Source organism: Miscanthus floridulus, chromosome 16, assembly GCF_019320115.1.
Source record: "Miscanthus floridulus cultivar M001 chromosome 16, ASM1932011v1, whole genome shotgun sequence".
In the NCBI taxonomy this organism is placed as follows: Eukaryota; Viridiplantae; Streptophyta; class Magnoliopsida; order Poales; family Poaceae; genus Miscanthus; species Miscanthus floridulus.
The window spans coordinates 8,901,067-8,913,728 of NC_089595.1; the positions used below are offsets into that span (position 1 = coordinate 8,901,067).

At 46.6% G+C, this 12,662-nt stretch overlaps 1 protein-coding gene across 1 annotated transcript; it reads left to right on the plus strand.

Annotated features, from left to right (window-relative positions):
* Window positions 1-10,613: 10,613 nt before the first annotated feature.
* On the plus strand, window positions 10,614-11,809 carry LOC136514240 (uncharacterized). Its single transcript, XM_066508224.1, has 2 exons — window positions 10,614-10,974; window positions 11,055-11,809. Exons 1-2 carry the CDS (start codon window positions 10,704-10,706, stop codon window positions 11,807-11,809), a joined length of 1,026 nt encoding a protein of 341 aa, XP_066364321.1. The 5' UTR covers window positions 10,614-10,703.
* The last annotated feature ends 853 nt before the right edge of the window (window positions 11,810-12,662 follow it).

Consider the following 12,662-nt stretch of genomic DNA (forward strand, 5'->3'; position numbering starts at 1 on the left):
CGTGCAGGTGCACAGGAGATGAGCGAGCGAGGGAGATGAGCCCATCACCAGGACCAGGAGAGTGTGCTGGCCTGGAACACTGTATATGCGCTCCAGGAAGTGGAGCAGGATAACTGTATATGCGCTCCAGGAAGTGGAGCAGGATATCATCACTCATCAGGGAGTGCGCTCATCCTATCTTCTTCTTTTTTTTTTGACGGAAATCCTATCTTCTTCTTCGAAAGCTTCTGCTAAACAAGCGTTTATTTGATTCTAAGGCTGGACTAGTGCTCGATCATTTTCTACTTTCAGAGTGTAGGTACTCCCTTCCTTTCTACTGTTTTGGTTTCCTTTCAGAGCGTAGCTACTCTGAACCTCGATCCTATTTATTCGGTAACCTCGTAGGCGAAATAATTTGTGGTCGCGGCGTGACTCCTCGTGGCCAGGGAAATTGCCACCGCCATGGCTACTCACGAATCAGGATATAGCTGATCAGCAATGTTAGGAACTGCAACTCAGGTGTATTCCAACGACTAAAGAGCTATAAGATCACTACCGGAAACGTTAAATTTGCCGAGTATTCGTAGGTTTGCCGAGTGTTTTTCCTCGAGCACTCGGCGAACAAGTTCTTTATCGAGTGCTGCGCTAAAAACACTCGGAAAAAAGAAACACTCGGCAAAGAGAAGGTTTACCGAGTGTAAAAAAAAAATACTCGGCAAAGAGAAGGTTTGCCGAATGTTTTATTTTTTACACTCGGCAAAGAAATAAAACATTTTTTTCTGGGAAAAATGAGAAAAAAATGAAAAAAAAACTTTGCCGAGTGCCCAAATCTAGAACACTCGGCAAATAAAAAAACTAACTTAATTAACGCCACGCCCGCGCCCGCGCCCTCTCTCCTCCTCCCTCGCCAGAACTGCCCGCGCCCTCTCTCTCCTCCTCCCTCCCCAAAACCGCCCGCCCCCTCTCTCTCCTCCTCCCTCCCGGCGGATATCCGGCGCCGTCGCGCCCGCACCCTCTCTCCTCCTCCCTCCCTAGATCCGCCTGCGCCCTCTCTCTCATCCTCCACGCCCTCTCTCTCTCTCCTCCCTCCCGATGGATCTCCGGCGCTGCCGCACCCGCGCCCTCTCTCCTCTCTCTCTCTGGGGATGGAGGCGGCAGCCGGCAAGCAGGGTAGAGGTCTGCTCCGGCGACGCGTCTCCTGGTGGCAGAGGTCTGCTCCGACGGCGCTCCGACGGTGGATCTGGCGCGCCCCAGCGAGGAGCAGCCTGGATCCGGTGTGGAGTAGCCCGGATCAACCAGGCGCGAGCGAGGTGGCGACGCTCCTCCACCGACGTCGGGCCGGCGATGCGGCGCTCCTCCTCCACCTCAGCTCTATGTCATCTCTGGCACGCCCTCTCTCCTCTCTCCCTCCGAAGAGCTCCCTCTGGCCTGGCAGCGTGGATCCGGCGAGCTCCACCACCTCGAGCTCCAGATCCGGCAGGCGGGTGGCGGATCCGACGAGCTCCGCCACCTTGAGCTCCAGATCCAGCGCACCCCAGGCGGCAGAGGGGACGGTGGCGGTGCTGGTGGTGCGAGCGTGGTGTCGGCGTGTCTTTTTTTTATTTTTTTGGAAAAATAGTTTGCCGAGTGTTTTTTAGGTACTCGACAACGTCTTTGCCGAGTGCCCTGTAAGGAAAATGGACCCTAGGCCCATTTACTTTTGGATTTTGGTGTTTGATGACCAACACAACCAAATTGGACTAGTGAATTTGCAAGTGATTGTTTTGTAGTTCAATAGGGTGCAAGATGTGACTTGGACGAAGGCGACGTGATGATCCGATGATCTACACCATAAGCAAGTCCTTAGAAGCACAAGAGAAGACCCAAGATATCAAGTAAAGTCCAAGCACGAATATAGGAACCAAGCCAGACACAAGATCACGAAGAAACGAGCTCACAGAGGTGACCGAACGCTGGTGGAAAGTGACCGGACGCTCCGATCAAGAGGCTCGACAACAGCAGACATCAGCAGCAGCGACCGGACGCTAGACCGGACGCTGAGCAGCAAAGTGACCGGACGCTGGGTGCCATAGTCCGGCCAACATCAGTAAGGTTCTAGAGAGCAGTTTTCATGTCAGTGCTGACCCGACGCTGGCCAGAGTCCAATCAGTAGCAGAAAAGTGAGATTTCGTCCCCAACAGCTACTTTCTCAGTGGGGCCTATAAATAGACCCCCAACCGGCCATTTGAGTAGTGTGGAGCTTAGGAAACATATCAAGGGTGTTGATACATCATTTTAGTGATCTCCACTTACATAGTGCTTAGTGATTCATTAGATGATTAGCGTAGGTGCTTTGCAAAGTGCTTAGGTTGATTAGACCACCACTTATGCGCTTGCTCTTGGTTTAGGCCTAGTGTTTAGTGAGGTTTGCATACCTCTTACCACTCGATGCTTGTGCGCACCATTGTTGTACATCAGAGGGGCTTGTAGTCATGTGAGATCACACCAACCACATTTGTGGTGTGGCCACCACCGTGTACCAGAGTGAACAAGGTCCGCGGCGTTTCGGCCGAAAGCTTGGTTGTGAAGATGGCGGGGAGCATTCGGGAGAGACTTGCCGGAAGGCACGTCGAAGACCCACTTACGCGTGGGGAAGGCCCGAGGCTATCTATGGAGTTACCCGACCGGAAGCTTAGCCCTTGCGAGGGGCTCCAACGAGGACTAGGGGGAACTTGCTTGCTTCTCGATACCTTGGTAAAAATACTGGAGTCATCGACGGGAGTTTGCATATCTCTACCTTACTCTTTAGCTTCCGCATTTACATTGATTGTATTACTCCTTTTACGGTAGAGATAGCAACACACTAGCAAAACCATAGTTGCACATTTAGATAGTTTATCTTTTGCATATGTTTTGCTAAGGTTAGAAAAAGAGGCCATAGTTGAGAGTTAGATTTTTAAGTTGCCTAATTCACCCCCCTCTTAGGCATCACGGTCCCCTACAAGTGGTATCAGAGTCGGTTGGCTCAATTTGGACCTTTGGCTTAACCGCCGTTGAGCCGACGCTATTTAGAGTGGTTGGGATGGATACCTCTAGGCCTCCGCACTTTGACGGCACTAACTTCCCCTATTATAAAGCTAGAATGGCTTACCACCTTGAGGCGGTTGATTTGAGTATTTGGAGAGTCACTCGTGATGGGATGAAACCCATTAAAAATTTCGGTAAACCCACAAAGAGTGAAGAAAAGGAAACGTATTTCAATAATAGAGCTAAGAATTGCTTGTTTAAATCATTTAGCATGGATGTGTTTAACCAAGTGTTCACTTTAAATACGGCACATGAAATTTGGTTAAAACTTCAAGAGCTCCATGACGGCACATCTAATGTCCGTGAGCAAAAACATTGTCTAGCTAAACAAAATTTTGATTCCTTTACAATGAATGATGATGAGTTTGTTCGTGGTATATTTTCTCGTTTGAATCTAATTATCAATGAGCTCCATTCAATAGGATTAACAAAGCTAGATAATGCAGACATCGTGAGGAAGATCATCTCCGTGCTACCACAAAAGAAATATGCAAGCATCATTACCATCCTTCACAACATGAAGGACTTGAGCACCATGACCCCGGGCATAGTCATTGGCAAGATAGTGGCATTTGAAATGTCACGTAAGATGGGTCAAGAAGAAGCCTCTTCATCAAGCAAAGGCAAAGCTCTCACATGTAGCGAGAAAAAGAAGATGAAGAGCAAGCAAATTGAGACAAGCTCAAGCTCAAGCTCCTCAAGTGAAGATGAAGAAGAAGATGAGGACGATGATGACAATGATGAAGATTCAAGTGAAGATGATCAATCTTTCTCCTCCACCTCCGACCTTGATGAAGAATCAATCAAACTAATCAACAAGGTGGAGAAGATGATCCAAAGGCTCAATGTCAAGGGTGTGCCCATCCAAATTCAAGATCTCATTTTCACCAATCAAAGAAATGAGCAAAGAAATAGATGATGCTATGGATGCGGCGAGTTGGGGCACTTTGTGGAAGTTTGTTCAAACAGCCCACACCCAAGTCAAATAAAAAGGCATGCAAGAACGAAGCCCTCACATCAATAAGGTCATAGGATGATTCTTCAAGTGAAGAAGAACACCATCACAAGAGGCGAGGCCACAAGCACTCATCATCAAGCTCTTCTCGTGTGTGCCTTATGGCATGAGGTAACGAAAGCTCATCCTCTAGTGAGAGTGATAGTGATGGTGAAATGCCTTCTTATGATAAAATTGTGCAACAAAATCTTAATTATGTTAAAGTTTGCACTAGTCAATAAAAGAAGCTCGAAAAATTAAAAGAAAAGCTAGATAGTTCATAAGAAGCATACAAAACTTTGCTTAAACAATATGAGAACTTTGCTAATCTCAATGTTGAATTATCTACTAAAATTGAGCAACTTGAGGCTAGTGCAACAACAAATGCATGCATAATCAATGATGAGCAACTTGTAAAGAAAAATAAAAAATTAAAAGAAAAGTTAGTTAGATCACAAAATACTTATAAAAGTTTGCTTGCTAAAATGGAAACCATGTGTAAATATTGTGATGGTCTAACTATTAAAGTTGCTAATCTTGAAGCCATCGGTACAACCCCCACCAAGGCGTCCAAAAAGAAAAGTTTCATCTTTAACATGCCTAAAAAGAATGCCTCTACTTCTTGTAATGATTTATATTTAGACTCATCTTTGTGCAACCAAGTTTGTGTTGAGAAAGTTGTTGTAGATACATGCACACAAGAGGTTGCAAAGGAGAATGAGCAACTCAAGCAAGAAGTAGCTCGCCTCACCAAGGACTTAACTCAAGTGAAAGACAAGGCAAAGCAAGCCCAACTTCATCAAGATAACACCATCAAGGGAGTGAAAAAGCTTGATGAAGGACAAACTGTGGTTTGCTATATGTGCCACAAGGAAGGTCACAAGTCCTATGAGTGCAAGGTGAAGAAAGGGGGAGGAGCAAAGAAGAAAGAGAAGAAGCAAACAAGCAAGCTCTCCAACACCTACACCAAAAAGGTGGACAAGAAGGCCTCCACACCATACTTGTTAAAGAATAAGAAAAATAATAAGGTGGTGGCCATCAAGGTGAACAAGCAAGCCAACAATGGGGTCAAATGCTTTTGGGTGCCAAAGGAAATTATTTTCAACATGAAGAGCATCAAGAAGGTTTGGATCCCGAAAGGGAAGTGAGAAGTCCGATGGACTTTGGGAATTTGGAGACTTAGCAAAGTATGGGTGCAATTCATGGGGTGCATCATGATAAACAAAATCATTGCCAAGTGGATTAGTGAATACTATGGACCCAAATTCTCCTTTTCATGTTAGATAACTAGATTCAATTTGCTTCAAATGGTACTAGATTTAATTTCCTACTAGTGGCATCTTTAAGCATCTAGTTACTTTTTATGCCTAGGTTTGCATTTGCATGCTTATATCTTTTTTGTCATGGATACACTAGGTATATCTTATGGTAGGCTTGCTCGGTTTCATTCTTATTCCTTAGAGCAATCCTACATGGTTTAAAATTGTTTAGAGCACGGCACATAGCTTGTCTTTTGATTTTTCATCTAATATGTGCCAAAGTCTAAATTATAGATAATTTCTCTAGAATATCGCCTTCGAAAATGACTCTCACATTCATGTGATGTCATCTTTCAAGTGGTATTTTTTATTCTAAAATCAATGTGCATGTTTTCTACAAGTATTCCATACTTGTGTGCACAAATTTAGGGGGAGGTTACTCTACAAGTTGGATGCTTTGAGACTAACACCTTTTTAAGCTTATCATGTGTGTAATAGTCTCATTGCAAGGAAAATAGAGTCCCCGGAGTTAAGCATCATACTTCAAATATCCACCACCTATTGCAAGTGGTATAAATCAAATTGGTTTCCACATGTGGTATTTCTAAAACCAATATCATCATGTTGATTTCATTTTGATATTTATATGCTTTCTCCATGCTTTATATAGATTAAATTCCCTTGAGCAATAATTTGCCAATTATGCATATGCTTTGCCTTCTACCATATGTATGCATATATTTAGGGGGAGCTTAGTCTATATAATGTGAGAGTCAAATTTTGTGACCTATTCCACTCTACATACAAAGGATCACAAAGTTTGACCCTCCCTTGTGCTACTAATGTCTTCCTTTTCGGTGTTTGATTCTAAAGGAGGAGAATTTAGAGGACCAAAAGCAAGCACTAATTTGTAGGACCAAAAGCTAGATCATAATAATTTATAAGTGGTAATGGCCTACAAGTGGTGTCTACAAGTGGTAATGGTCTGAGAAAGGGAGAATAGTGGATTATGGATTGCCTATGTAATAGAGAGAATTTGTAGAAAGTAAGGCTTAAATCCATAATGCCATATGGGAACATTTGCAAGGGCGAGATAAATTTTTATGTAGTATCTCTTAGTCTTACAAGTAGTATCTTTTAGGATCATATAACCTTATGCCTTGCATTGCATCCTAGCAAGTAGATAGTTTTTAAATTCTAAATTTTTATTATTTGCTTTGCTTTGGTCGTGTTGTCATCAATCACCAAAAAGGAGGAGACTGTAAGGAAAATAGACCCGAGACTCATTTACTTTTGGATTTTGGTGTTTGATGACCAACACAACCAAATTGGACTAATGAATTTATAAGTGATTGTTTTATAGTTTAATAGGGTGCAAGACGTGACTTGGACGAAGACGACATGATGATCCGATAATCTACACCATAAGCAAGTCCTTAGAAGCACAAGAGAAGAACCAAGATATCAAGCAAAGTCTAAGCACGAATATAGGAACCAAGTCAGACGCAAGATCACGAAGAAACGAGCTCACAAAGGTGACTAGACACTGGTGGAAAGTGATCGGACGCTCCGATCAAGAGGCTCGACAACAGCAGACATCAGCAGCAGCGACCGGACGTTGGACCGGATGCTAAGCAACAAAGTGACCGGACGTTGGGTGTCAGAGTTCGGTCAACATCAGTAAGGTTCCAAAGAGCAGTTTTCGTGACTGGACGCGTCCGGTCAGTGCTGACCGGACGCTGGTCAGAGTCTGATCAGTAGCAGAAAAGCGGGATTTCGTCCCCAACAGCTACTTTCTTAGTGGGGCTTATAAATAGACCCCCCAACCGGCTATTTGAGTAGTGTGGAGATGAGGAAATATATCAAGGGTGTTGATACATTATTTTAGTGATCTCCACTTGTATAGTGCTTAGTGATTCATTGGGTGATTAGCGTAGGTGCTTTGCGAAGTGCTTAGGTTGATTAGACCACCGCTTATGCGCTTGCTCTAGGTTTAGGCCTAGTGTTTAGTGAGGTTTGCATATCTCTTACCACTCGGTGCTTGTGCACACCATTGCTGTACATCAGAGGGGCTTGTAGTCTTGCGAGATCACACCAACCGTGTTTGTGGTGTGACCGCTACCATGTACCAGATGGAACAAGGCCCACGGCGTTTCAGCCGGAAGCTTGATAATGAAGACGGCGGGGAGCATCCGGGAGAGCCTTGCCGGAAGGTACGTTGGAGACCCACTTGCGCGTGGAGAAGGCCCGAGGCTATCAACGGAGTTACCCGACCGAGAGCTTGGCCCTTGCGAGGGGCTCCAACGAGGACTAGGGGGAAGCTTGCTTGCTTCTTGATACCTCGGTAAAAATACCGGAGTCATCGACGAGAGTTTGCATATCTCTACCTTGCTCTTTAGCTTCCGCATTTACATTGATTGTATTACTCCTTTTGCGGTAGAGATAGCAACACACTAGTAAAACCGTAGTTACACATTTAGATAGTTTATCTTTTTACATATGTTTTGCTATGGTTATAAAAAGATGCCATAGTTGAGAGTTAGATTTTTAAGTTGCCTAATTCAACCCCCCCTCTTAGGCATCACAGTCCCCTATATGCCCAACAAAAAACACTCGGCAAACTAGCATTTGCCAATACAGGGTTTGCCGAGTGTAACACTCAGCAAACCCTTTGCCGATTGTGTTTTGGGCTTCGCCGAGTGTCCCTGGCACTCGGCAAACCTCATGTATCTGGTAGTGGATAGAGAGATGTAGAAAGTGTAGTAACACCCTACTCTAGTGACTACAATATATACACCCTCAAACTCAAGGTGAGTCAACAACACTGATCTCATATAGTCTGACTCGAATGCGTTTGGTGGGTTCATATGCTTCACAGGGTCCTGACTCAGGTCAGTAACACCGGTCTGTGTTGGTTTTAGCAATCTTCAGCCAGTCAGGCCCCAAACCGACCTGGGTTGATTTTTTCTATGTTTTTGCAAACTTGGACAATTCAATCCAAATTTAATCCTTTTCTGTTTGCACATGATTTTTCATTCCATCTTCAACTCTTCTGATCAAATTTTGACTAACAACAGTACTTATCAAGCATTATTTGCATGTATAAAGTATTGCTTCGCGCATGTGATAATATGATAGATGGCCAAATGGGCTAGGCTTTATGGGCGGCACAAGGCACACTACATTTAAACACAACCCGAACACGACATGACATGAAAGTTAACCGGGCCGTGCTGGCCCAGGCCGATGCATTGGGCCATGCTTGGGCTACACTTTTGGCCCGTAATGCTGGCACAATTAGTATAGGGCCCGTTAAAGGCCCATCAAATGACAACCCTAGTATAAAATCAACCTCATCCAACTGCCTCAATTAGTCAACGGTGGTGCTAGCGCCCGGACGTTCGGACGGACGCTCGCGCTGCACTCCGTTTCCCATGCTCGGGCCATCACACCCTCGCTCGAGCCTGCATTTCGCGTGCCCATGTGGGCCCACGCCCCCGGATGACGCCTGTGTCGCTAGACCTCGCGCAGGGACCGCTCGCGCCCTATCCCCTTCTCACGCGCATTGCAACATGTGCAACACCCGATCTATTTTGCAACATCCAGATGAAACACTTGCAACATACGTCCGAAAACAGTTGAAACACTGGCAACATATGTCTGAAACACTTGCAAAACACAAAAAAAACTTGAAAACACGTGTGTAGCTATTGCAAACATCGAGATGTAACACTTGCAACATATGTATAAAACACCTGAAACATATATATACATATAGCAACATCCCAATTTAGTTTTGCAACGTCCAAATGAAACAACCGACAATGGTGAGATCTACGATGACTTTTTTTTTTTGGGGGGGGGGGGGGGGGGTGATTGAATCTTTGGTAGTTTGATTGAGCTGAGATGCACTAGTATCTAATTGACCTATGAAGATGGAGAATACAAACTTCGATTTTTGTCGATTATTTTTGCCGAGATATGTTACCGGGCTGGCACGGCCCGTCGGCCGGTACGACACTATTGCTTGCACCTAGGGGCGTGCTTGGGCCTTAGGTTGGCATGACACAATGCCTATCGAGTCCGATCCTAAACAGAGTATGCTTAAATGGGTCTGTGCCATTGCTGGGAAAAATGGGAGTGGCTGCTAGCTACTACTGGTGGTGCCAGTCCTGGTTAGATGATGAGGTAATAAAACAGTAGAGAACAAAGAAATAAACCAAGCGCACCATAAATTAATGTTGCCTTATTTCGTTCGTGCCTTCTTCTTCTATCTTGGCATCGAGCAATGGGCGGGGTTTAGTGTGCAGATCACGAGGCAGGCACAACGTACGAAGAAATAAAAATAACGCGATTACACGACAAAATTAAACAATATGTTCGACGTCTGCTCCCCTGGACACACATTGCGTACGTTGCACAGTCGACGTAACGTATAATATTAACTAACGTACGTCGTCGTCGTTTGACCGCCGGCCGGCCCGCGCCAGCTAGCTGTACGTGCTTCAACAGTACCGTACGTAGTAAGCAAAACTAGCTAGTAGTATACATTGTATCGTATATAATATTCGTATTGTCCCAGGTAGATCTTATGTAGCGTATCATCATATCGATCAGGTAGCTTAATTAGCACTGATAAATTTTGGAAAAGAAAACACATGCATGCATGCATGAATCATAGCACGCACATGCATGCAGCTACGTATAGTACAGATCCTATTTAAACCCTTTTGGCACGGCTCATCTAAAACGGCTTTACCGGTGAAGCCAAAGCCGATGAAGTCAGAAAAACTGACTTTTTTCGACTTCTAGTTCATTTTAACCCCGGCTTACAAAACAGCTTCACGCTACGGTGCCTCAATTTGCGCAAAATAGATGAAACCGAAGCCGACATAAGCCGTGCCAAAGAGACCCTTAGTCCTCTTTCACCTTTCCAAGCTATATACGCAGACACGCACTTCGTAATACACATTATTATTCAGCCAAAAAAAAAAAAAACTAGGCCAAGCTTTGATCAGCTGCATGCAACTGCAAGGAAAAGGAAAGGCCATTTGCCTTGCTGATCCGGCACGTACTCTCCCTCCAGGCTCCAGCCAGCATTATTAGCCTCCACCTGACTATACCCGAGGGCCGGCCGGTCAACGCCGGCCATTGCATGCTTAGCTTAACCCATTGCTTGCTAATTGGCTAATTGCCATGCATGAGTGAGAGTGTAGTACTAGTATAAGACACACCCTCACTGCCCCTTCAATTCGCCCTCCCTCCATCCATCACCTAGAGTCCTAGAGCTAGAGCCAGCAGCGCTCTAGCAAAGATCCATCATCAGGAGCAAGAGAGCCTCCAGCTCACCAGCTGCGTGTGCTAGCTTGCGTTGCTGCAGTAGTGACTCAATAGCAGCAGCAGCAATGGCGCGGTGGTCGGCGTCGACCGCTGCCACGGTGGCCGCCGTGGTGGGCGCGAGCCTGCTCTACAGCATGGCTCTGATGACGACGGCGTCGGCGCAGCAGCCGGGGCCGGGCAACATGCAGGTGATCAACCTGGACGGCCGCCGCAACAGCAAGTTCACCTGCACCGACACCAACAAGAACTCGAAGCGGCCCGGGTGCACGGCCACCTGCCCCGCCCGCTGCCCCAAGAAGTGCCTCGTCCTCTGCCCAACCTGCAAGACCTTCTGCTGTAAGTACTACTCATACACTGTGCTTCTTCTTCCTTCCACCAACAACCAAATTATTCATTCGTTCGGGACCTGTGTGCAGTGTGCGACTTCTACCCCGGCGTGTCGTGCGGCGACCCGCGCTTCACGGGCGCCGACGGCAACACCTTCTACTTCCACGGCAAGAAGGACCAGGACTTCTGCATCGTCACCGACGCCGGCCTCCACATCAACGCGCACTTCATCGGCAACCACAACCCGGCCACGAACCGCGACTTCACGTGGATCCAGGCGCTCGGCATCCGCTTCGCGCACCACAGCCTCTACGTCGGCGCCACCAGGAGCGCCGCCACGTGGGACGCCGCCGCCGACCACCTCGCGCTCGCCTTCGACGACGAGGACGTCGCGCTACCCGCCTCCATCGGCGCCCGGTGGTCCCCGCCCGCCGCGCCGGGGCTGTCCGTCACCCGCACCGCGCGCGTCAACACCGTCGTCGTCGAGCTGAGGGGCGTTTTCCGCGTCGTGGCCAACGTCGTGCCCATCACCGCCGAGGACTCGCGGGTCCACGGGTACGGCGTCGGCGCCAACGACTGCCTCGCGCACCTCGACATCGGGTTCAAGTTCTACGACCTCACCGACGACGTCCATGGTGTGCTGGGGCAGACCTACCGCACCGACTACGTCAACAGGCTCAACGTCACCGCCAAGATGCCCGTCATGGGAGGCGCCGACACCTTCCGCTCCTCGGGACTCTTCGACGCCGACTGCGCGGTTGCCAGGTTCGGACGCAACACCGCCGCCGCTTCCTCAGCCGCCGGCGCCGGCATCGACATGGTCACTGACGCCAAGTACCTGTAGACGACGTGCCTACTGATTCAGAGAACGAATTGAGACCCAAACTATAAATCGCTGTTGTATTGTACGTACTGATGTATTTGTAAGTGTCCCGGCCCTAATTATTGGTGTTGTATCGGTGGTTAATATAGATTCAAACCAGCTTGTTGAATTATATATATGATAATAACATGAAAAAGGAGAAATAATTCAGGAGCATATTTATCAGGTAAAGAATGTACGTATTCTCTAAGAATAAGCAGAATCATCGTTGGACCCAAACGTGATTAATTATTTTTTTCTGAGCATATACCTCTTTTCTTACCATTATCAATCGGGCTAATACTAGAATCTCCATGTTAATTCTTACGGGACACGTTAGTAGAAAAAATGCCATAGACATTCTCATAAAAATTAGAAAGATTTAGCTTATTTGAGCATATATTAATTTCGTACTTAATTACCACATACGTATCATGCATGGATGTATGGGAATGACAAGCTGAGTAAGATGCTAGTACTCATGCCGATCGTTTATTGAGCATTTTGGCAAAATGTGAGAAAGATTGACACGAGCCTTGTTCACATGGGGTCACCATTGGAGATCGCCACTTAGAGTTCACCGAGATGAGAGTTGGAGGAGTTGGGTGGAGGAGAGACTGAGAGAGAAGGACGAACACGGGCAAACTGGGTGCCTTTTCCCTCGTATACAAAATTGACCGTATATCGTGTGCGCTTGAAAACGGGCCCAAGGTCTCATTTGGCGTATAGTCGCCATATTTCAGGGGAGGGGGATTATAATGGCATGTAATGGCACCAATCCAAATATCCCTGTAATATAACCTATCGTACCAAAATCTAGATTTCCGTAGTGTAA

What these genes read in the sequence shown, in the direction of transcription:
- LOC136514240 (XM_066508224.1), top strand. Translation starts at nt 10,704, where the DNA reads ATGGCGCGGTGGTCGGCGTCGACCGCTGCCACGGTGGCCGCCGTGGTG. An exon ending in AACCTGCAAGACCTTCTGCT is followed by an intron (nt 10,975 to 11,054) that starts GTAAGTACTACT and finishes ACCTGTGTGCAG; the next exon opens with TGTGCGACTTCTACCCCGGC.